Source organism: Orycteropus afer, unplaced genomic scaffold, assembly GCF_000298275.1.
Source record: "Orycteropus afer afer isolate SDZICR_OR568_19922 unplaced genomic scaffold, OryAfe1.0 scaffold00227, whole genome shotgun sequence".
Taxonomy (NCBI): Eukaryota; Metazoa; Chordata; class Mammalia; order Tubulidentata; family Orycteropodidae; genus Orycteropus; species Orycteropus afer.
This window is the reverse complement of record NW_006921814.1, coordinates 2,666,152-2,692,517: the sequence shown is the minus strand read 5'-3', so window position 1 is coordinate 2,692,517 and position 26,366 is coordinate 2,666,152. Positions and strand designations below refer to the sequence as shown.

At 37.2% G+C, this 26,366-nt stretch overlaps 1 protein-coding gene across 1 annotated transcript in view; it reads left to right on the top strand.

The window, feature by feature from the left end:
• ARHGAP24 (Rho GTPase activating protein 24) overlaps window positions 1-26,366 on the top strand; it is a 704,555-nt gene that overhangs the window by 275,145 nt on the left and 403,044 nt on the right. The window contains exon 2 of the mRNA XM_007948828.2: window positions 9,098-9,185. Coding sequence (XP_007947019.1) covers window positions 9,098-9,185 — 88 coding nt within the window. The remainder of the gene's footprint in view (window positions 1-9,097; window positions 9,186-26,366) is intronic.

Here is a 26,366-nt window from a genome sequence, read left to right as displayed (position 1 = left end):
CCTCGGAAGGAAGGTTGGGCAATCCTACTTCCGTAGTGATACTGCCTCGGAAACCCAAGGAGGGGTCGCTATGAGTCAGGGCTGACTCGACGGCATATAACAACAACAACATAAGAATTAAGCAAACACATACAAATAAACAGAGTACATAATTTTGACCACTAATTTCTCTCTTAGCTACTTCTCCTAAAGGGATAAATTAAGGAGAAGCTCAAAGATTTAATTTTACTGATTTTCATTAGATGTCCTTTATAATAATACTAATAAAACCTTTAATTTATAACAATAGAAGATGATAAAGAATGTATATTCAAGCAAATGTTAGATTATTCACCTTTTTAAAATGATGTAAATTATTACATTGACATAATAATATGTTTAAGTTTTAAAGAAGATTGCAAATAAGTGTCTATTTTGATTTTTGTAGAAATTACTGTATATGTTTATACACAAATATACATAGGTGCTATAAATATACACAAGAAGCTCTGGTAGTATAGTGGTTAAGGCATTTGGCTGCTATACAGAAGGCTAGTGGTTCAAACCCACCATCTGCTCCACAATAGAAAGATGAGGTGGTTTGCTTCTGTAAAGATTTACAGTCTTGGAAACCCAAAGGGGGATGCTATGAGTTGGAATTGACTCTGACAGTGAGTTTTTTTTTTTTTTTTTAATACATAATTGTATTTGAGATACAGGGAGATGTGTATGATGTTAATATTGATGACCTATAGTGAGAATATTATAGATATTTTTGCTTACTAGCATTTTCTAACAATGTAAATGTTGCTCGATATTTAGAAAATAACTTTCACAATTAAGATGCTCCCTTTTGTTATACGTTAACTATGTGGCTTCTATACAAGGTGATCAAGTTAGCTGTTGCAATTAAATGACTTTATTTTCCTAACTGAATGACTTAATAAATTATCTACATTAAATGTTTGTCTATTGTAGTACATAAATGTGTCACTTTTGACTCAGTTATGACTTATAGCTACCACATAGAACAGAGTAGGACTACTCTGTTCCAAGGCTGTAATCTTTACAGAAGCAGACGGCACACCTTTCTCCCGCAGAGTGGCTGGTGGGTTTCAACGATTGACCTTTGGGCTAATAGCTGAATGTTTAACCACTGCACCATCAGGACTCCTTTTTAATTACAGTATGTTGTTGTTGTTGTTGTTATGTGCCGTCGAGTCAAACCCGACTCATAGCGACCCCTCCTTGGGTTTCCGAGGCAGTATCACTACAGAAGTAGGATTGCCCAACCTTCCTTCCGAGGAGTGGCTGGTGGGTTTGAACCGCCAGCCGTCTGGTTAGCAGGCAGCTGTCTTAGCCACTATGCTGCCAGAGCTCCCTTAATTACAGTATAGCCTAAATAATATCTACGTGTTTTAGTGGTGCTGTGATAAAGGTCAGGATTTTAAACCCACCAGCCACTCCTCAGGAGAAAGATGGGGCAGTCTGCATCTACAAAGATTTATAGCCTTGGAAACCCCATGGGGCAGTTCTACTCTGTCCTATAGGGTCACTATAAGTCAAAATCAACTCAATGGCAATGGGTTTGGTTTAGCTTAAATATTATCTACGGACATTTAAACTATTAGTTTTATATCACAATTATTTTTGGAAAATTGTCAAAATATATACCCTTTATAATGTCGGATTTGAAAATGAAAACAATAGCTTTAGCAGAAAGTGGCTATTTGACATGCATAAAAAGTACAACAAAGGATAACATTACCCTGATTCTTTCTTTTTCCATAATTACCAAATGGTGTACTTTGAGATTTCATGGAAGTGTTTGTTTATTCAGGAGAGTGGTCCAAATTTAATTTATATGGATATGTACAGTTTAAGATCCTAAATAGAGTCTGAGGGCATAAAAATAAATAGGAGCTATACATACTAACATACATACACATACACATGAATACATAAAATTAATATTATGTCTATCTAGAAGGCAAGCTGTGATGTTCTGAAACTAAGAAAAATCACAAATTGAGTTAAATCACTAGCTCATTGCAGCAAGTAAAATAAACTCTTATAATTGATCAACTAATTTTATAACTGTATAGAAACCAAGTAGATTAAGTCTATATATATAAGAAAATTCTTCATTATGATAGATATTCCCAAAGTATTTAATAATTTTTAAATAATTTTAAAAGAATACCAGTAAGGAAAATTAGATCTAATGCTAGAAAACACTGATTATGATAAGTAGGAAAATGTACTTTGTAGAGGAGGAAAACAAAGGCAGCACCTCAGACACCTCACCTTGTAAGGTATGGAGGGAAAGAAAACATTCCTTACCTATAATTCCTCGGCTTTTAGTTGAAGAGAGCCATGTTTTATCACCATAAACTCAGAAATAGGGACAGAATTGATGACCGTAATTTCTTGTGTCAAACCAGGTAGTGTGATAGTTGAGTAAATTACTACCGAAGCTAAGTATGGCTTCAAGCTTGGAAAAATGGAAAATACAATACAGTGGACAAGAGCATAGGTTTTTAAATCCAACATTCTTGGTTTTGTATATGGTCTTTACTATATTAACAATACTCATATGAACTCAACAGTACTTTTACTGTATACCATGAAATGGGAGCTCTGGTGGCATAGTGCCTAAGGCATTTGACTGCTAACCAGAAGGCTGGCAGTTCAAACCCACCAGCCATTCCTCGGAAGGAAGATAGGTCAATCTACTTCTGTAGTGTCATACTGCCTTGAAAACCCAAGGAGAGAGCTATGAATCGGATCTGACTCCATGGCAGTGCGTTTCTTTTTTTTTTTTCTTTTTGTGGTTATGCCCGGAAAAATGATAGGCGTTTGTGATATACTAGGGATCAAAACACGTATTACTGTCACTCCCTTAGAATTTAATAAAGGAGACATAATATTACTCAAATAATCTTACAAATGAAATAATCACAAAGAGTGCCAAATCTGTCCAGGAAAAATACAAGCTATTTAAGTATATTTTATACTTAAACATATAGATGTAGTTGATCTGAAAATTGAGTAAAAGTTAACCAGAGAAAGAACATAGTGCTAAGGTTGTTGGGAGCATGGCACCATTTATAAAAGGACATTTTTGATGAACCACATAGAGAGTGTGTGTAAGAGTGAAAAACTGAGTTTAAAGACCACCCAGAGTTTTATCTCAGGACAAATGAAAATCTTTGGAGGTTTTTAAGTAGCAAAATTACAAGATACATTTTTGTTTTTAAAAATCACTCTTGCTACAATATTTAAAAAAAAAATGGGATTGAAAGGTTGTAGAATATTGTGGGGAATTCACTGAAGAGTATTTGAAATAGTTCAGACAAAATATAATAGCTATTTGAACTCTGAAGTGGTGGTAGTAAAAAAAAGGGAAGAGGAGATGTGAAGATTATTAATGAGGTGTTACACTGGCTGCTGGAATAAAGAGAGGATGAAGGTTGTCAAGATCAACTTGGGTATTTCTTGCTTTTGCAACTGGTTGGAAGATGGTGCCATTCATTGAACTAGGGGATACATAAAAAGAACCAGATTCAGTTGCATTTTAATTTGGGCACATTGAGCTTAATACTCCTTTCAGATACCAAATTGTTGTTAGGTGCTGTTGAGTAGTCTCTGACTCTTGATGACTTTATGTACAACAGAATGAAACACTGCCCAGTCCTGTACAATCCTCATGATCCTTGCTATACCTGAGCCCATCGTTGTAGCCACTGTGTCAATCCATATTGTTGAGGGCCTTCCCCTTCTTTGTTGACCCTTCACTTTACCAAGCATGACATCCTTCTCCAGGAATTGGTTCCTTCTGACAGTGTGACGAAAGTAGGTGAGACAAAGTTTGGCCATTCTTGCTTCCAAGTAGCATTCTGGCTGCACTTCTTCCAGGATAGATTTGTTAGTTCTTTAGCAGTCCATGGTACTTTCAGTATTCTTTGCCAACACCACAACTCAAAAGCATCAACTCTTCTTCAGTCTTCCTTATTCATTGTCAAGCTCGCACATAAATAAGAGGTGATTGAAAATACCATGACTGCAGTTAGGCACAGCTTATTCTTCAAGGAGATATCTTTGCTCTTCAGCACTTGAAGGAGGTCCTGTGCAGCAGATTTGCCCAATGCAATACATTGTCTGATGTCTTGACTACTGCTTCCATTGGTGCTGATTGTAGAACCAAGTAATATGAAGTCCTTGGCAGCTTCAATTTTTTTCTCCGTTTATTGTGATGCTGTTTATTGGTCTAGTTGTGAGGATTTTTCTTAATATTGATGTGTAATCCATACTACAGACTATAGTCTTCAATCTTCATCAGTAAGTACTCTAAGTCATCCTCACTGTCAGCAAGCAAAGTTGTGTTATCTGTGTATCACAAGTTGTTAATGATTCTTCGTCTAATCCTGAGATATCAAGAAGAAATGTCAAATAAGCTCTTAAATATAAAGGTCTGCAACTCAGAGGGGAGATCTGTGTTAGAAATATAAAACTGGCATTTACTGACTTATAGTTAGTTATAGAAATTGGATGAGATAGCTTTGAGAAAGAAAGCTCAGATGAGGAGGAATCTTTGTGTAAAGCTTTGAAAAAATCTAATATTTAAAGGCTAGTTAGAGAAGGATGAATCAGCAAAAGAGCCTTAGCTGGCAGAGTGGTTATGGAAAACTTGAGGGAAATTAAGAAATCAAAGAAAGAAAGTGCTTCAGGAAAGTGTGGTCAACAGTGTTGAATGCTACTGGGGAGCCAGCCTAGTTGAAGATTGAAAATTTTCAAGCATGCAGTTTGAGACCATGGAATCATGGATGCACAAACCAGACTGTGGTGAGTGAATGTGAGTAAAAACATTCAGTGGAAACAACTCTGTTAGGCAAGGAGAAAAACAGAATGATAGTGGAACGTGAGGTAGAGTCAAGGTTAACTTTTAATAGGACACACTTCTAAATTGTTGTTGTTGCTGTTATGTGCCAATGAGACATCTCTGACTCATACCAACCTTGTGTATAACAGGACAAAACACCTCCAGGTCTTGTGCCAGCCTCACGATCCCTACTATACCTGAGCCCATCACTGCAGCCACTGTGTCAATCCATCTTGTTGAGGGTCTTCCCCTCTTTCGTTGACCCTCCACTTTACCAAGCATGACATCTTTCTCCAGAGAATGGTCCCTTCTGACAACATGACCAAAGTAGGTGAGATGAAGTCTGGTCATTCTTCGCTTCCAAGGAACATTCTGGCTGTAGTTCTTCCAGGGCGAATCTGTTAGTTTTTCTAACACTCCCCAGGACTTTCAGCATTCTTCACCAACACCACAACTCAAAAGCATCAACTCTTCTTCAGTCTTCCTTATTCATTGTCCAGCTCTCACATGCATATGAGATGATTGAAAATGCCATGGCTTGAGTTAGGCACATCTTAATCTTCAAGGATATATATTTGTTCTTCAGCAATTGAAAGATATCTTTTGCAACAGATTTGCCCAATGCAATATATCTTTTGATGTATTGAGTGCTGCTTCCATTGGTGTTGATTGTAGAACCAAGTAATATGAAGCCTTTGACAACTTCAATCTTTTCTTGATCTATTACGATGCTGTTTATTCATCCAGTTGTGAGGATTTTTGTTTCCTTTATATTAAGGTGTAATCCATACTGCATACTACAGTCTTTCATCTTCATCAGTAAGTTCTCCAAATCATCCTTGCTTTCAGCAAGCAAAGTTGTGTCATCTGTGTATCTCAGATTATTAATGAGCCTTCCTCCAATCCTTATGCCACATTCTTCTTCATATAATTCAGCTTCTTGGATTATTTGCTCAACATACAGATTGAATAAGTGTGGTGAAAGGATCCAACCCTGACACACTCCTTTCCTGATTTAAATCCATGCAGTATCCCCTTGTTCTGTTTGAATAACAGCCTCCTTGTCTGTGTACAGGTTCCTCGCGAGTACAATGAAGTATTCCAGAATTCCTATTTTTCTCAATGTTATCTACAGTTTGTTATGATCCACACAATCAAATGCTTTTGCATAGTCAATGAAACACAAGTAAACATCTTTCTGGTATTCTTTGCTTTCAGCCAAGATTCATCTGACATCAGCAATAATATCCTTCATTCGACATCCCATTCTGAATCCAGCTTGGATTTCTGAAAGTTCTCTGTCAATATACTGCTGCAACCATTTTTTAATTATCTTCAGTAAGATTTTACTTGCATGTCATATCAATGATATTGTTCTATAATTTTCACAATTTGTGGACTCACCTTTCTTTGGAATGGGTACAAATATGGATCTCTTCCAGTCAGTTGGCAGGGTAGCTGTCTTCTAAATCTCTTGGCACAGACAAGTGAGTGCCTCCAGCATGGCATCTGTTTCTTGAAACAACTCAGTGGGTATTTGGTCAATTCCCAGAGCCTTGTTTTTTTACCAATTCCTTCAGTGCAGCTTCAACTTCTTCTTTCAGTTCTTGATCATATGCCACCTCCTGAAATGGATGATCATCTACCAATTCTTTTTGGTATAGTGACTGTGTAGTCCATCCATCTTCTTTTGATGTTTCCTGCATCATTCAACATATTGCCTATAGAATTTTTCAATATTGCAATTTGAGGTTTAAATTTTTTCCTCAGTTCTTTCAGCTTGAGTAAGGCCAAGTGTGTCCTTCCCTCTCAGTTATTATTATTATTATTGTGCTTTAGGTGCAAACTTACAGAGCAGAGTTTGTTTTACATTCAACATTTTGTGTACATTTGGTTTCACTCACCAGTTACCATCCCCAACACTAACCCACTCTCCTCCCCTCCCTTCCCAGCACCGCCCCCCTGTGCCCCTCATAATTATGCACTCCTGCATGTCCTACATTTCCTCCATGCAAATGTTGCCCCTCTGGTGCTCTGTGGTCAGTTGCTCCAAAGGACACATTTCCATAGAGTATGTGGGTATGTCTGTGTGCATGTCTTGTTTATTATTGGGCTGAGATCCAGCTCTTGGGAGTGAGTTTTATTCCAGTATCTTTTGATTTTTTAACTCCATGTTTTTGCACATTTCATAATAATAATTCACTTTGTTTTCTCCAGCTACTCTTTGAAGTCTTCCGTTCCTGTCCATAATTCTGTTGATTCTTCCATCTGCTTTAGCCACTCTTTGTTTAAGGGCAAGTTTCAGAGTCTTCTCTGACATCCATTTTGGTCTTTTCTTCCTTTTCTGTCTTTTTAATGACCTTTTACTTTCTTCAAGGATGATGTTCTTGATGTCATCCCACAATTCCTCTGGTTTTTGGTTACTAGTGTTCAAGGCATCAAATCTATTCTTTAGATGGTCTCTAAAGTCAGGAGGGATATAATTGAGGTCATATTTTGGCTTTCACAGACTTCCTCTCTAATTGTCTTCAGCTTCAACTTGAACTTGCATATGAGTAGTTGGTCTGTTCCACAGTCAGCTCCTGGATTTGTTTTGGCTAAAGATATTGAGCTTCTCCATTTCCTCTTTCCAGAGATGTAGTCAATCTTATTCCTGTGTGAAGTCCACATGTATAGCCACCATTTGTGGTGTTGCAAAAGGGTGTTTGCAGTGAATAAGTCATTGTCTTGCAAAATTTTATCAGGTTATCTCCAGCATCATTTCTATTACCAATGGAATGCATTTTTGACAACTTCTGATTTTCCTAGATTCATACTTCGTATATTCCATGTGCTAATTATTAATGGATGTTTGCAGCTTTTTCTTCTCATCTTGAGACATGCCACATCAGCAAACAGGGTCCTGAAAGCTGTAGTCTATCCACATCATTAAGGTTGGCTCTACTCTGGGGAAGTAGCTCTTCTCCAGTTGTATTTTGAGTGTCTCCTGAACTGAGACATTGATGTTCTGGCACTATATTGGACAATGTTTCAGGGCTATTCATAAAGTTTTTCAGTAATACATAAGACAGTGTTTCACTGCTATTCATAAGGTTCACCATGAGTAACCCTGCTAGCATTTCAAACACTGTTGGCATAACCTCCAGGCTCACAGCAACACTCAAGCCACAAACTGACAGACAAGTTTATCTCCCCCAGTTGTTCTAAACTGTTCTGCTCATTTATAAATAGGCTTCCCCTTCCCCCAAAAAAAAGAAAAGAAAAAAAAAAAGAACAAGCAAACTAAAAACAACAACACACAAAAAAAGTTGATGTCTAGTTGATTTTGACTCATGCAATTCCATGTGGGTCAGAGTAGAACTGTATTCCATAGGGTTTTCAATGGCTGAATTTGGGGCAGTAGATCACCAAGTCTTTATTCCAAGGCATCTCTGGGTGGATTCTGAACAAGTTAGGCATTTGCACTACCCAGGGACTCCATAAATGGGCCTTACTACTATGGTAATGATCCACTAAGGAGAGAGCTCTCTAGAAGATAGAAAAGAGAGAGGATAATCAAAAGAAGACATAATAATAACTTTGGGTAACTTATTTAATGTCTCTGCTTGGTTTTTACATCTATAAAATAGGGTAATTAATACCTATCTCATAAGTTTGATCTAGTAATTAAATAAAATGCCATTGGTAGAATGCTTAGTAAAGTTTAGGGCACAGAGAAGGAATTTAACAAATTTGTGCTTAAAATGAATCCAACACCTAGCAGTATCTTACACATATTGGGTACTCAAAAAATATTTGTTGAACGTTAAATGAATATGATGCCAGTACATGATAGTTGGTTAATTGGGTTTATGAAAATCTAATGCATATAAAAATATTTCATATTCCCAATTATGAAAGTCTCCATTCCTTGGTGAAGGATATCATGCTTGGTAAATTGGAGGGTTGAAGGAAAAGGGGAAGGCCCTCAATGAGATGGATTGACCCAGTGGCTGCAATGACGGGCTTAGGTATAGCAAGGATTGTGGGTCTGGCACAGGACCAGGCAGTGTTTCGTTTTGCTATATATAGGGTCACTATGAGTCAGAGGCAACTCAACAGCACCTAACAACAACAACAATACATATTTTTACACCAAGTTACAGACTCACATTAGACGGCTGTTGATGATGATAGTGATGATTTATATTGTTTGCCATTTGATGATGTTAATATTTGGGGTCTTTCTATTCACAGGGCACTATTTTCCTGCCTGGAAATAAAGTCCTTGAACATCCCTGCAATGAAGAGAGCCCAGGGAAATTCCTTTTTGAAGTAGTTCCAGGTAAGGTATTTTAATTGTTTAATTAAATTATTGTCATTTCATATTGGTAGAGAAGACTGTCAGAAGCCTTTTATCTTCTTCATTAGTGGCTGATAATATTAATTTGAGGAAGCTAGTTTCTAGTATTTACAAGATACTAATGCCCAAGTTTGTACACTGATACAAATGTACACACATTTGCACACCCTCATTGCCACAAGGCTATGGCTTTTCATTTGTCCATTATACTCCAGAGTTGACCAGGACTCATAACACAGTGCTTGTAAGAGACTATTGGAGGTGGATTTGATGTTGCAAGACATAGTGCTTGTAAGGGAATATTGGAGACAAATTTGATGTTGGAGTGCTTTTGTGAAATGAAATTCGACAAGGTGCTGCAGATAGATTGTTTACCCAGCTGATTCACTGTCATATATTCTCATTAAACTCTGTATCTCAAAGGAGCCTTTGCTGTAAAAAGAAACCAAAACAAAACCGCTTCAACCACTGACTAAGTTCCTGTGTTACAAACAAGATCCGTACCTAACTTTGTCTATAAGTGGAATTTGTAGGTGAGTTGGAACAAGTGTGTATGGTTCTTATTAGCTTTACTTTAATGTAAGAAAAAGGAGCTCTGGTGGCATAGTGCCTAAGACATTTGATTGCTAACCAGAAGGCTGGTGGTTCAAATCCACCAGCCACTCTGCAAAAGGAAGATTGGGCAATCTACTTCCGTAAAGATTTACCACCTCGGAAACCCAAAGGTGGTCACCATGAGTCAGAATCAACCCAATGGCAGTGAGTTTGTTTTTTTTTGTTTGAGTGCAAGAAAAAGCTCAAAGCCTTCTTAATGATTTAAAAGCTGCAAGTACAGCAAGTGAAGTTGATTGTGATGAAGAATTTGCTGCAAGTAGGGGTTGCTTCAAGGAGCCCTAGTGTAGCAGTAATTAGAGCATTCAGCTACTAACAAAAAGGTCAGTGATTTGAATCCACCAGCCATTCTGTGGGGAAAAGGTGAGGCAATGTGCTTCTGCAAAGGTTTGCAACCTTGGAAACCCTGTGGGGAAGTTCTACTATGCCCTATAGGTGTGCTATGAGTTAGAATCTATTTGATGGTAGTGGGTTTGGATTTGGTTTGTGTGTTGGTTAAACCATTTCTAAGTGAGAACAAATTTACATAACATTAAAGGGCAAGTGCCAGTTGTCTTTAAGTCAGACTTTCCTTATCTGGGGATAGCCTGTATTACAGTCTCAACCTCAGGTTTTCTTCCAACCAACCACTTCCACATGTAGACTTGGAGAATCTTTCTGCCAAGTCATCAGGTCTTGCAGTTAAATTTCTTCAACAACTGTTCCCCCCCCCACACACACACACACAGTCATCAGTACTTATACCCCTCCATGTACCTGATCTCCCACCCAGTAACAATTTTTCCAAGGCCATGGTCTATTTCATTGATCAATTCATCAGCCTTACTTATCTATCCCTCGGTGCTCAAAACAAAACAAAACAAAAAAAAGGGTTGTTAGGAATGTAGTTTTAATAGTATTGGCTTTGGCAGACCTAGTTTATATGATATTGATATTGATTTGATCACAATCTAGGGTAGGTGTGAATTTATTTGGATGAGTAATACATAATGTATTTCAATAGTGCTGGTACACAGGCAGTCAATAAAACATTTTCCCAGGTTTAGAAATGCTGGGAATCTAAGACATGATTTTTTTCCCCTCAATTAAAACAGCTGTAGCACTGAGTTCATCTGGCTCAGGGTGGAATCCATGACTAAATGTTAATTAATGCAGTTGAAGTGCAGAAAGGTTAGTCAGATGTATTGTGTTATTTGTTTCCCCTGAGGGAGAACATATTGTAAGAAACCTGAATCTTGTTTGCCCTATTAAAATCCTTTTATTCTTACTTCTTAGAGAAATACCCTGTATAGAACTAGATTCCAGATGTTGCAAAGTCTTTGAAATATCAATAGAGGAAACCTCATTCCCCATTTATTCCCAGACATTAGTGCCTGTTAGCTTTTAAATGAGCATAGTATTTAACTGGTGGTTTTGACTCTTTATATCCAATAATACTACTTTCCTATTCAATCTGCTAGCTGCTAGCCCATATTTTTTTTGGTGAAGATGCACTGATATAACTTAGACGGATGTTTCTCAATACTGTTCTAGATCGAGCTATACCTTCAAGCCCAGGAAGTCAAGGATAAAATGTCACCTTGAAGATCATTGTTTTAGGGCATGTGTTTCCCATGTAGTTCATATGATGTAATGGCTTTTGATGGGCAAATCTGAAGGTTGCTCTCTCAAAAAGCAATTTCTGAAGGAAATTCAGACTTGCTGCTATAATCATAGATCATTTTAAAAGATGTTCTAGAAATTATTAATGCATTATGTGGGAGCTTCTAAATTAAGTTTTATAATTTTGAATCATCTTATGGAATGAGAAACAAATAGTGCCAAATGTGAGAGAGTTGGAAATATGCTATGGTTATGTTGGGAATCCAGAGTGGACATAATTAATCTTTTTTTCCTTAGAATTTATTTGTGTGCCACTGACAAAAAATGGCATTTTCAGGCAAATGCATCTGTACTTGTATAAGATGGTAGAGCTCTGTATCACATGATTTTAATCATCTTTTTTTTTTTTTTTTTTTTGTAAAATCAAGCTTATTTGGGGACAGAGGACATTTGATTTATCTTTGCAAATGGGAATGACAAAATAATATATTTCTGGATTGTATGCTAGTTTGGCACTGGGAATCTGGGAGGTTGTAAGTGTTTTCACTTCTCAGAAAGTACAAAAGGCAGGAATGATTGCAAAAATGTATTCAGTGTATTTGTTCAGAACAAATGTATTCACTATATTTGTTCAGACCTCTGCAGGTCTGCCTGGCAGCTGATACTCATAACACATATTTAGTCTATATTGGCTTTGTGGAATTCTCTGAGTTGTCTCTTCTGAAAACCCATCATCCAAATGATGCTTACAGAACCCATCCATTTCTATCTTTATGCACAAGTACCTAAAGCCTAGATGTCCTAGTACTACAACAGTAGCACTTAGCTGCTAACCAAAGGATTGGCAATTCAGACCCATGCAGTGGCTCTGTGGGAGAAACACTTGGTGGTCTGCTTCCCACAAGATCACAGCCTTGAGAGGGTATGCAGAAGTAATACTGTTACATGGGTCACTATTTGTTGAAGTTGTCTTGCCAGCATATAGCAACAACCTCAATCTTAACTACCCAAGGTATATCAATGAATAGGAAAGAATTAAATCTTTTAATCACACCTGTCCATAATGATTTCTAACAAAACTGGCAAAAGCCTCTATCTAGCCAATTCTTTAACATGTATTCCTGTTATTACACCCAAAAAAACCCTCATTGCCATAGAGTCAATTCTGACTCAGTGACCCTGTAAGGACAGAGTAGAACTACTTCACAGGGTTTTCAGGGCTGCAAACCCTTATGGAAGCAGACTGCTACATCTTTCTCCTATAGAGATGCTTATAGGTTCAAACCACTGCTTTAGTTGGCAGCCAAGCACTTTAACCACTGTGCCACAGGGCTCCTTGAATATATCACACATATATATTGTTCATCAACATAAGTATCATCTAAAGAAAAAAACAAACTCACTGCCATCGAGTGGATTTCGACTCATAGTGCCCCTCCTTGGATTTCCTACATGATATCTCTACGGAAATAGATTGCCCAGTCTTCTGTCCAAGGGGTGGCTGGTAGGTTTGGACTGCCAACTTCTGGTTAGCAGTCACATGCTTTAGGCACTACACCACCAGAGTTCCTATATGTACCCTAAATAATGGTAGATTTTTTTTTCAAATAGGTTTTTACAAAAGGTAAAACTTTCATAGAAATATGCAAATGTGATATGAGTAATAAAAGAGAGCTGAGGACTTCACTTCAGGAAAATTTTGTTTTTCATAGTTGTATTTACACATGATTAACTTCTCATTTTACAGGAAATAGATAAATTATAAATAAATACAGTACATATAATTTATCTATATAAACTATGTAGACAGGAGTTTTGATTTTGTTTTTGCTTAAGTCTATAATGTCCTCTGAAACTAGAAGCTAATCATGGGTAAATATAACTATGAAAAAACAAGATTTTCAACGGAAGTGAGGTCCTCACCTCTCTTTTATTACTCTTACCACATTTTTTTGCATATTATATTTCTATGAAAGTTTTACCTTTTGTAAAAACCTATCTGAAAAAAAAAATTCTATGATTATTTAGGGTTAATTTCTTATAGATGTATTATTTTATAAAATGAATTACTTCTCTGAATAATACCAAGATGTATAATATTTCACTCCATTTTTTTCCTATTTTCCTACTTGTTATTCAAAAAGATGTCAGCCCAACTGGCAAATTTAAAGACTTTGCTGTCAAGCCTGCTAAATTTTAGACCGGAGTGAACTTTCATGGGCAACTGCTTAAGGTTTTGGGAAATGTGGTTGTGAAAAGAATGTTGGCAGACCTTTATTATACAGTGCTTGAAGAAAATGCAGTTGATCTCTCTGCTTCTCAAAATATGATCAAGTTGTCCCTGTGATATTAAAAACAAATCAAACAAAAAAAGAATAATGAATGGAATTATAATGTCTTAATTTTCTTAAAGGAGCTCTGGTGGTGCAGTGCCTAAGGCATTTGACTCTGATAACCAGAAGGTTGTAGTTTCAAACCTACCAGCCACTCTGTGAAATGAAGATGAGGCAATCTACTTTTATAAAGATTTACTGCCTTGGAAACCCAATGGGGTCACTATGAGTTGGAATCAATTTAATGACAGTGGGTTTAGTTTGTTTGGGTAGCTTTCTTAGAAGAATAATTGCTCAGATGGAAAAAAAAGGAACACAGTGAGCCAAAGACAGGTAGAGATAGGCAAAAAGAGATAAAGTCCATAAAGTTAGGAGCCACATCTTTCTTCTTTGATACTGTCTTCCTAACACCTAGGACAATATAACACAGGGTGCTGAGTAAATATTTATTGAAGTATATATATTTGCTAGGTTTACAGAGGAATCTCAACCATTTAAAAAAGTTTTATAATTGATAATAACTGACCCTACCTTTCCTACACTGAACTCCTATTTCCTGATGACTGTTTTATGCATTTTTGGATTTTCAATGTTCCTGGAAGTGGAAATTAACTTAAAATGGTAGAGTTCTCCCACCTTGGGGATGGGGCTGTTGGATGGGACACCAAGAGAAGATCTCAAAGGTCAGCTAATTTCTTTGTGCTTATTCACGTTCCAGAAAATTTCTGTGTATCCTTATTATTTTGTTGTTGTTAGCTGCCACCAAGTCATCCCCTAACCCATGGTGACCCCAAGCACAACACAAAGAAATGCTGCCCTCTCCTACACCATCCCATGATGAGTTTCAGATTTGGTGGTTGTGATCCATATGATTTTCATTGGCTGATATTTCAGAAGTAGATAATCAGGCCTTTCTTTCTAATCCATTTTACTGGAAGCTCTACTGAAACCTGTTCAGCATCATAGCAACACACAGCCACCACTGACAGATGGGGGTGGTGTACATGAGGTGCTTTGGCCAGGAGTCAAAACTCACTCTCCTGCATGGAAGGCTAGAATTCTACCACTGAACCACCACTGCTCTATCTGCTATACCCTGGCCTGACAAAGGTAACACAGGCAGTTCCAATATCCATCCCTCCCTCAAGCCCACATTCTTACCATCTTTACCATGGAGCATCAACTTTAGCACCCAGCACATTCAGAGATCATTGTAACTCCCCAACTTAGAGGAGGGATGGATGACAATTCTAATGTACTTTGAAATATGCAACCAAGACTCTTTCCTGACTTACTTTGGGTGTTAGGAGAATTTTCTGTCCTTCCCCCCTCAAAAGATAATGCATTTTCTTGAAAACTATTTTATTCAAGTGGTACTTCCTCTTTTCTAGTCTTCCCCTTATAATAATCAGGGGGGAAAATGTAGTTTGTGTGTCTTCTCCAAAATGCTTTCAAGTAAATCTAGGCTGAGTTTCTTCATTATAAAACTCATTATGCTGAAATTGTTCTTAACTTCTTCACAAATTTCCTCCAAACGTTGATGAAGTTACCACTCACTGACTTTGTTAGGTGTCCTTGAGTCAGTTCCAGCTGATAGCAACCCTATGTACAACAGAATGAAATGTTGCTTGCTCCTACACCACCGTCACAATTGTTGCATGCTTGAGCCCATCCTTACAGCCACTGTTTCAATCTATCTCACTGAAGGTCTTCCTCTTTTTTGCTGATCCTCACTTTACCAAGTATGATGTTCTTCTCCAAGGATTGGTCCCTAATGATAAAATGTCCAAAATAATAAGATGAGATCTCACCATCCTTGCTTCCAAGAAACATTCTGCCTGTACTTCCTCCCAGACAAATGTATTCATTCTTCTGGCAGTCCATGGTATATTCAACATTCTTCACCAACCCATAATTCAAATGCAACCATTATTCCCTTTTTATTGTCCAAATTCCACATGCATATGAGGTGATTAAAAATACCATGCCATGGGTCAAGCATACTTTAGTCATCAAAATAACATTTTTGCTTCTTAAAATTTTAAAGAGGTCTCTGCTTTTTTGATTTCTTCATTGCTACTTCCATGGCATTGTTTATTGATCCAAAAAAAATGAAATCCTTGACAACCTCAGTTTATTCACCATTTCTCATGATATCTTTTATTGATTCATTTGAAAGAATTTTCATATTCTTTATGTTCAAGTGTAATTTATTCTGAAGGCTGTAATCTTTTATCTTAATCAGTAAGTGCTTCAAGTTGTCTTCAATTTGGCAAACCAGTTAGTGTCATCTGCATATTGAAAGTTCTTAATGAATCTTGCTCCGATGCCAATTCCATATCCTTCTTCACAAAGTCCAGCTTCTTGGTTATTTGTTCAGCATACAGATTGAACAAGCATGGTGAAAGGACACAACCCTGCTTTACATTGTCTCACCACCAAGAAACATACCTGATATTAACCATATTGGAAATGAGTCCACCAAAATGTAGGTATTCTCCAAGCAAAGACCCATTATGAGTTTCAAGGCAATTATCAATATTCCAGATGCTCAAAGCCCCATGTCAGCCCAATACCCAAAATCAATAATAATTATAACTTTGAGGTTTTCTCATCCTCTGACTTCCTCCAGGGCAAAAAAGATGACATGAACACAGAAGAAAAGGCATGAAGGAGGAAGATATAGCTATGGAGAAATAACAGAAACTTTGAAGGGTGATTTAAGGTGATTTTCATCTATCTGAAAACAAAAAGATATTAAAAATCTTGTTGGTATTGAGTTGATTCTTACTTAAGCCTTGAAGATAGGAGATTTTATTTATCCCTCTCTAATACCGTAAGACACTTATTACTTTTATACCTTTCAATAATAAATATTTCCATTCTAATTTTTGTACAGAAAGATCTTTCAGTACCTCAGTGAAAAATTGTCCATATGATTAAAAAGCATATGGTTCTGGGAATGACATACTAAAAAGGAATGGAATCACATTCATTGTCAAAAAGAACATTGTCTCAAGGTCTATCCTGAATACAATGCTTTCATATACCTACAAAGCAGATCAGTTAATATGACTATTATTCAAAGTTACACACTGACCACTAAAGCCAAAGATGAAGAAATTGAAGACTTTTATTAACTTCTGCAGCCTAAAATTGTCTGAACATGCAATTAGGATGTACTAATAATTACTGGTGATTGAAATACTAAAGTTGGAAATGAAGAAACATTGGTAATTGGGAAATATGGGCTTTGGTGATAAAAATGATGTTGGAGACTGCATGATAAAATTTTGCGAGACAAAAACCTTTTTTAACAATGTAAACAGCAACTATACATGTGCATCTTGCTGGATGCAATGCACAGGAATCAAATAGACTACATCTGTGGAAAGAGGCAATGGAAAAGCTCAATATAATCAGTCAGAACAAGGCTGGGGACCAACTATGGAAGTGACTATCAATTACTCACATGCAAGTTCAAGATGAAGCTAAGGAGAATTAAAACAAGTACATGAGAGAGAAAATATGATCTTGAGTATATCCCACCTGAATTTAGAGACCATATGAAGGATAGATTTGATGCACTGAACACCAATGACTAAAGACCATACTAGTTGTAGGATGACATCAAAGTTATACATGAAGAAAGCAGAAGGTGATTAAAAACACAGGAAAGGAAGAAAAGACCAAAACGAGAATCACAGAGACTCTGAAACTTGTTCTTGAATAGAGAGTAACTAAAGTGAATGGGAAAAAAAGGATGAAATAAAAGAGCTGAACAGAAGACTTCAAAGAGTGGCTCAAGGGCACAAAGTAAAGTATTATAATGAAATATGCAAAGACCTGGAATTAGAAAATCAAAAGGCAAGAATATACTCAGCATTTCTCAAGCTGAAAGAACTAAAGAAATAATTCAACTCTGGGATTGCAATATTAAAGAATGATAAGGGGAAATTACTGAATGATGAAGGAAGTGTTAAAGAGTATGGAAACAATAGACAGAGTCACTGTACCAAAAAGAACTCATGTATATTCAGCTATTTCTGGAGGTAGCATATGATCAAGAACCAAAGATATTAAAGAAGTCTAAGCTGCACTGAAGGAACTGACAAAAAACAGTGTTCCAGGGATTGCTGGAATATTCATTGAGATGTTTCAACAAACAGATTCAGTGCTGGAGGCCCTGACTTGTTTATGCCAAGAAATTTGGAAGACAGCTACCTGGTCATCCAAACAGAAGAGTGCCCATTCCAAAGAAAGATGATCCAACAGAATGCAGAAATATCGAAAAATATTAGTAAATCACATGCAAGCAAAATTTTACTGAAGATAATTCAAAAATGGTTGTAGCAGTATAGTGACAAGGAACTGCTAGAAATCTGAGCCAGAAGTAGAAGAGAAAGTGGAACAAAGGATATCATTGCTGATGTCAAATGGATCTTGGCTGAAAGCAAAGAATACCAGAAAACTGTTTACCTGTGTTTTATTGACTATGTCAAGGGATTTTACTGTGTGCATCATAACAAATTATGGATAACATTACAAAGAATAAAAATTCCAGAGCACTTAATTGTGCTAATTAAATGGAATTGTACATAGACCAAGAGGATGTTGTTTCAATAGAACAAGGGGATACTGGTTTAAAATCAGGAGAGGTGTGCAGCTGGTGTGTATCCTTTCATCATACTTATTCGGTCTGTATGTTGAGCAAATAATCTGAGAAACTGGACCATATGAAGAAGAATGTGGCATCAGGATTTAAGGAAGACTCCTTAACAACCTGTGATGTGCAGATGACACAAATTGCTTACTGAAAGTGAAGAGGACTTGAAGCACTTAATGAAGAAGAACAAAGACTACAGCATTCGCTATGGATTGCACCTCAACATAAAGAAAACAAAAATCCTCACAACTAGATGAATAACCAACATAACAATAAATGGAGAAAAGATTGAAGTCATCAGGGATCTCAATTTACTTGGAACCACCAAAAACACCAATGGAAACAACAGTCAAGAAATCAGATGATGTATCTCACTGGAGAAATCTGATGTCAAAGACCTTTTTAAAGTGTTAAAGAGCAAAAATGTCACTTTGAAGACGAAGGGGCACCTGACTTAAGCCATGATATTTTAGATAGTCTCATATGCATGTGAGTAAACTGGATAATGCATAAGGAATACTGAAGAAAAGTAAGTGCATTTGAATTTTGATATCGATGAAGAATACTTTAAATTTTTATTACCATGGACTGCCAGTGGACTATGTTGGATTGTATTGGAAGAAGTAAAACCAGAGTGCTCCTTAAAAGTAAGAATGGCCAAACTTTGTTTCACGTGTTTTAGGCATGTTGTCAGAAGAGATCAGTATTTGTAGAACAATAATGTGCTTGGTACAGTAGAAGGTCAGTAAAAACAAAGAAGACGCTCAGTGAGAGGGATTGACAGAATGCCTGCAATGATGGGCTCAAGCATAGCAATGCTGGTGAGGATGACAGACCCTGAAAGTGTTTCATTCTGTTGTGCACTGAAGTCACTATGAGTCAAAATCAACTAGATGGCATCTAACAACACTAACCACAAGTGAAAAATGAGGGGACGAGGGTGCTAGGAATTCTAATGAATGTTATACGGATACTTTCCCCAATTGGGGAAAAAAAAAAACATTATGCATATACCTACCAAAATTGTAGCACTTTTGGAAGCTTTGTAAAGTCCCTGAAATTCATTCATAGACCTCAGGTTAAGAACTATAGTCTATATTTCAAAACACAGACTTTACAAACCTTTCTATTTCTATCTATCTCTGTATTTAGCTACTTATTTCTATCTTCCCATGCATTTGTTTTATCTACATACATATACGTATAAATATGACATCTTCTTCACAATTGTTTTTAATTTTGTGATACTCTGTCATAAGTTTTAGACTTTCACCTCCTGTTGTACTTCAGTCTGTGTGTCAACTTGACTGGGCCTAGTTGAATGGCTGGGCAGCTGGATGTAGTATTCCCCATGATGAGATTGGTAATTAACTCATGGTGGACTCTACTGTGAACAGCTGTGCAGCTGCCTTAGGGATGTGGTCTGCTTCCTGTATATAAGGAGAAGCCTTGAGGCTAGTCTCTAGTTTATGGCACACTTGAACGCTGCATGTAGCTTTGTTGTTATTCAGCAGCCTGCCATTCACTGCCGACCTTGGGATTTACAATGGACTTGAATTAATGGTCTGCTGGGTGTTTTGGCAACATCGGGACTGTGCCTTTTGACTTGTCAACCTTGGGCTTGGCAACCTCAGCAGCCAGCAGCTAAGTGAAGAAAAGCCTCTAGCTTCAGTGGGCCGGGATCTGGAGGCAGAGCTGAAGCCCAAGGATGAGGGGTTTTCACCCAGCCCCATGAGCCTGGCACTTTGAACTTGGACTTAAAGCCTCCAAACTGTAAGAGAATAAACTCCTGTTTGTTAAGGCTGTCCCATTTGTGGTATATTCTTGTCACAGTGGCACTAGGTAACAAGAACACCTCCCTAATTCAGTTGTTCTCTCTGCTAGTTCTATTCTCTACAGGCTAATTTCATGCATTACAAAAGAACTTTTCCTGGATAGAACATTCATAGGTCTACAGGCTGTAAAAATTTTAATTCACCAAAATTTAAACCTCCTTAGATGGCCATTGCAGCTGCACTACATAGTGGGCCAACTGAGACATAACTAATTCTGCAAGATATTAATGGGTGTCTCTGAGAAAGAAAAAAGCTTGGCCCAATTTTGAGTTTTTGAAATAATTGTGACATCAGCAATGAAAAGTTACTATCCCATGAATGTATTTGCAAGCCCTTCTGGAATGAACAAATAATGTCATTGGATACATTAATTCATTATAATTATAAGCTATAAGTCAGTATTTGGCATCCGTTTTATATAAAAATGTAGCAATCAGCATCCATTTTATATGAAAACGTAGGGGTATTTTAATAGTGTTTTAGCTACTTGGTCATTTTCTTGATCATTAGTGAAATACATTACTAAAGCATTTGGTTTTATAAAAGTCCCTGTATCTTAACTATTTTTCCCTTTTATATTTATACTGTAAGTTAAAATCCATGCAATTTCATTTGTTACCCAAAGGCAACTGTGACAATCTCTCTCTCTCTCTTTTTCCTTGTCTAGTGCCCAGATCTGTGGGCAGCTTTGAAACTTGTAATTTCTTTCTTCTTTTCTTGTTTTACTTAGTAGTTTTAATGTTTGCAAATCATTTAGAGAATGTGTGTAGGAGTTGTTTATAGCATGAAAACATATTTATACACACACAACTAGTTCTTAACATGAATTAAATAAATGCATTCATGCAGATCATCATGTTGTAGCTACTCTGTATTCTTTTGTTTTTTAAAAAATATTTGGGATATTTGTTTCAAAATTCCCTTCCTACTTAAATGATTTAAAATATACACTTGAAAGAGGCTATTAAAATGGTAGAGACATTGTTTAAAAATGTTTTTATTCCCTTGAAATTCTAGCTACGGCCATTTCAACCAAAAGGTACCTGGGGCATCCATAAACTGATTAAAATCTTATGATCATGCTCATGAGTAGTATCCTTACAAGGACTGTTCTGTTATAGTATTTATAGATAGGTTGGTTCATACACCATCACTACATGCTAAATCAGGGGTCAGCAGACGTTTTCTGTAAAGGACCAAATAGAATTTGTGGGCCATAAGGTATGCCACAACTGCTAAACTCTTCCATCGTAGCATAAACAACTAGACATGGCTGTGTTCCAATAAAACTTTACATATAGACACATAAATATTAATTTTATGTAATTTTTAAACACCAAGAAATAGTATTCTTTTTTTGATTTTTCCAACCTTTTACAAATGTAAAAATAGACAGTGGGACAGTTGCGACCCCTGTGCTAGATAAAAAAAAAAAAAAAAAAAACTATGAAAAGGAGGTTGAAGATACTAATATAAGCCTCTAATCCCCACTGGTGCCACCAGAGCCAGAATTAGAACTCTGAGACAGCCAGTCTCCCCAGGTCATGGCATCCTCCACAGCCTCAAAATCATGATTCAGGAGCTATTTGCCAACATTTTAATTTAGAAGCTTCATCCCTGAATAACAATGTTTTGTTTGTTTCAGCCCTGATGACCTTAAACATTGTTAGTGACCAGATTGAAAGCTTCTCTTTCAAACTCTAGCTTCTGACCGGAACAATTCCTCATACTTGTTCACTACACACAAGTTCAAGGAGATGTTCATAAGTCCTCTTAGATGGAAGCATTCCAAGCTAGATCAAATAAGCTTAAAGAAGTTATCTTTGAAAAATCTCTTTTACATAATAGACATTAACTTTTTAAAGGATCCCACAAACAGGGAGGAAAAAAAAAAACACTTTGTTTAATGGTAAAAAATAAACTTATTTTCTCAATATGGTAGTTTATTTCCCACTACCATTCATTTATTATTATCTCCCCACCCTTGACCTCACCAGTAGTCTGCCAGGTCATTGTCCTGTGGTGGCTTGCTTGTTGCTGTGATGCTGGAAGCCATGCCACCAGTATTTCAAATATGAGCAGGTTCATCCTTGATGAACAAGTTTCAGCAGAGCTTCCACACTAAGACAGACTAGGAAGAAAGACCTGGCTATCTTCCTCTGAAAGAATTTACCTGTGAAAACTCTATCAATAGCACCAGAAAATTGTCTGATACAGTGCCAGAAGATGAGCCCCTCAGGTTGGAAGGAATGCACTCAAAATATGACTGGGGAAGAGCTGCCTTCTCAGAGTAGACATTAATGATGTGGATGGCATAAAGCTTTTGGGACCTTCATTTGCTGATGTGGTCCACATGAAAACAAGAAGAAATGTGCAAATATCCCTTAGTAATCATAATGCAGAAAGTATGAATGCAATGCAGCAATCAGCATCCATTTTATATGAAAATGTAAGGGTATTTTAATAGTGTTTTAGCGTACAACTTGGTCATTTTCTTGATCAAGTATGAAAGTAATCATAATGTATAAAGTATGAATGAAAGTAATCATAATGTATAAAGTATGAATGTAGGCAGTGTTTCCTTCTGTTGTACATACAGTAGCGATGAGTTGGAATCGACTCAATTGCACCTAATAACAGCAACAGCAATCCTTAAGCTATGAGTTTTCCTTTATAACAATATGAAAAGTACTCTGAATATCCATTTGCCAAAATATATTGAAGGATTTGTGAGCTTCTGTATTTATATACATCACACTTTATATACCTGGCTCATTTAATAGGATTAAGCTTAAAAGAGATACTTCCCTCATTGTTGATAAATTGTGGCACAAAGAATCTAAGGAAATCAGGTTTTGTATCTGTCTGTGCCTACAGAACCACCACATCATACAGCCTTCTTCTGCATCCATTCTGCACTTATCAACATGGTTATGTTCCAAAGACCAGGTTGTTATGTGAAGATTGATGTTATGTGAAAATGGAAGAAACATTCCATAACTGCCAAACCACTGAGAATCATGGCCCAGCCAAGCTGACACATAACCTTAACCATCATAACTGGTGTTACTCTCACCTCCCAGGTTGGCATTGGTTACTGCCAGATGTGCATCATTACTGCACAACATAGATAGTAGATTTTTCACTGTTGTAAATGTGAAATGTTGGAAAACAAAATAGTTGACAAGTGAGGAGTGAAGGTATAAGAATATGGATAGGCTTATTATCTAGATCCCACAGAGGCCACATATTCAAGAGTCAAGAGAAATGATGATGATCAAAGGAGAAATGAAGCTAAGGTTTTAAAAGTCTACATTTCTTTCTTCTCTGTTATATCATCTATTCTTCCTTTCTCTGTCTTAAGTGCTCACATTTCTTGTGTCTGTAGTCTCCTCTTCTTCATTTGATTTGAAACTCTGGAGAATAGAGATGACACTTTCTGTTTCCATATCGCCAGTGCCTAGCAGGAAGGCAGTGGTGGTTCAGTGGTAGAATTCTCCCCTTCCATACAGACAGAGACCTGGGTTCAATTCCTGGGCAGCACACCTCGTGCACCACCACCACCTGTCTGTCACTGGATGCTTGCAAGAGCAGGTTTCAGTGGAACTTCCAGAGTAAGATGGACTAGGAAGTAAGGTCTGGAAATACACTTCAAAAAATTAGTCAATGAAAACTGTATAACAGTAGTCCAATCTACAACCAATCATAGGAATGGTACATGATTAGACAGCATTTCCGTCCATTGTGCACAGCGTCACCATGAGTTAGAGCCTATTTGATTACGACTACAGGGTTCAATATGAGTCAGAATTGCAATCAGGTTTGTTATTTTGGTTTTAACAAATGACTAGCAGAGTGGCTGTCACATACATACTCAATACATGTTTATTGAATTAATAAACTAAACCTCAGTTTATTATTTATGGAACAATTGTGTAGAATTAGTCAAAATTTGAAGACATCTCTAGCTCTAAATTATTTAACTTGATCATATCTCTGTCAATGCCTTAGGAGACCAGAGACTAGAGAAGTTTATTACCTTCATAGACTCCAAATTTTTAAAGAAGTAATTCTTTCTCAGTCCTTTATTAATAAGACAAGCAGAAGTGTCTCATTACTTTGATGGTGGAAGCTGTTCATTAACAATTTATTTACCATTGGGCATAAATAAATGATTGTTTTCCCCTTGTTCTTTACAGCATGGTTTAATTATGCACTCTCAGGCTGTTTGTGTTTACCTATCTCTTTTATCCAATAATTGAAAAGGGTTTTGCAATCAAATCAAGCTAAGAAAATAGACAGCGAAACAAATGTCATCTGCTGTTATTAAGAATCAAAGAGTTTCTTTGGGCAGTCCTTTTTCTGTGGCAGGGCTTCTTGGAGCTGTGTCTTTGCTAAGCAAAGAGTGTGTTTGGACAGTGGATGGCAGATGGAGAGAACAGCCAATAGTTTAGAAGTGATATGGGTATAGGAAAGGGAAATCATACTTCACTAGAAAAGAAATGCATAAGCAGAAAGAAAATGAACAGGGAGCATAACAGCTGCTGGTAATTATGGGTGAGCTTGTAGCAAGGGTAGAGCTGCCATATGCCTAAAACCTGTGCCAACTCTCAGGGCCCAAGCCAAACCCACTGCCATTAAGTTAATTCTGACTCATAGTGACCCTGTAGGACAGAGAAGAACTGCCCCTTAGGGTTTCCAAGGCTGTACAACTCTGATGGCATTGTGCCTAAGGCATTTGACTGCTAACCATAAGGCTGATGGTTCAAACCCACCAGCCACTCCTCGGAAGGAAGATTGGGCAATCTACTTCTGTAGAGACACTGCTTCAAAAACACAAGGAATATGAGTCAAAAGTGACTCTACGACAGTGAGTTTGGTTTGGTTTTGGTAAATCTTTACAGAAACAGACTACCTCATCTTTCTCCTGCAGAGCAGCTGGTAGGTTTGAACCACTGACCTTTTGGTTAGCAGCCCAATGCTTTAACCATACTGTCACCAGAGCTCCTCTCCTAAGAGAAGCAGGAAATACCTTTTTCTTTCTTTTCACAGCTGGCTCTTTCCTTTCCCTTCCTTCTTCCCTCCCTCCCTCTTTTCCTTCCTTTCTTTTTTTTAATAAAAACTAAGGCAAAGTGATCCAAAAAGTTTCAAAAGTGGAAACTAAAACCCTAAGGACCATCTACAACACAATAATGCACCCCTGGGTCTAACTGCCTGATTTCAAAATGGATGTTGTCTTTATTTGTGTATTACTTGGTGGTATCATTTGACCATGGTGATTTTTTCAAATGCTTTTTTCAAATGCTGCCTTTCTTGAATGTCATCAGAGTCACACTTTATCAGGCCTCGAAAGGCTCACAATAGTGTTCATTAGAAGGATAGTGTTCATTAGAAGTCCTGAGAGGTCCTGAATCTTACAAAAATACACAGGCCCCACCTTTTGAAATCCTTACTCCCTTAATAAGAAACTTGGCAACTTAAGATAAAGCCCCTGAGGATGTACAAAATCCTAATTATATTTGGGTACTTTGCTAGGTACAGTTTACTTTAGGGATACGAGAGTAGAGAAAGAGTTGAAACTATCATGTTTCACATTGACTAGGGAGGAGGAATATGTAATGGAAGAATAAATACTATGAGTTGATGGTAAAAAGAAAAGTTGTCGATACCACCCTGGATGCCAGTGTAGGAGAGAGAGAGAGAGGTATGAGATTCCTGTCAGGGAGGTTATAGAATTTGAAGTCAGACAGGACTAGAATTAAATGCCAGGTACACTACAATGGCTAGTTGTTTAGGCTCAGTAAACCATAGTTTCCTATGAAGTAACAATACCTTCTTTTTCATAAGTTGTGATAAGAATGGAAGGAGATATGAGTATGAGGAACACTCAGCACTCTGCCTGGCCCAGAGTGAATCTTACTCAAATAGCCCCACATTTTGGAACAATTGAGTATAAACTGCCATATATTATATTGTCAGCCTCAGGGACAACTCAAGGAGGCACAAAACAGCAGGGCAGAAGAGCAGGAGAAAGGGGATTAAAAGCCAGGAAGCCAGACAGAGGTACAGTCAGCCACAGGGACCCAGGTGGGGGTGATACGAGAGGTCTCCAACA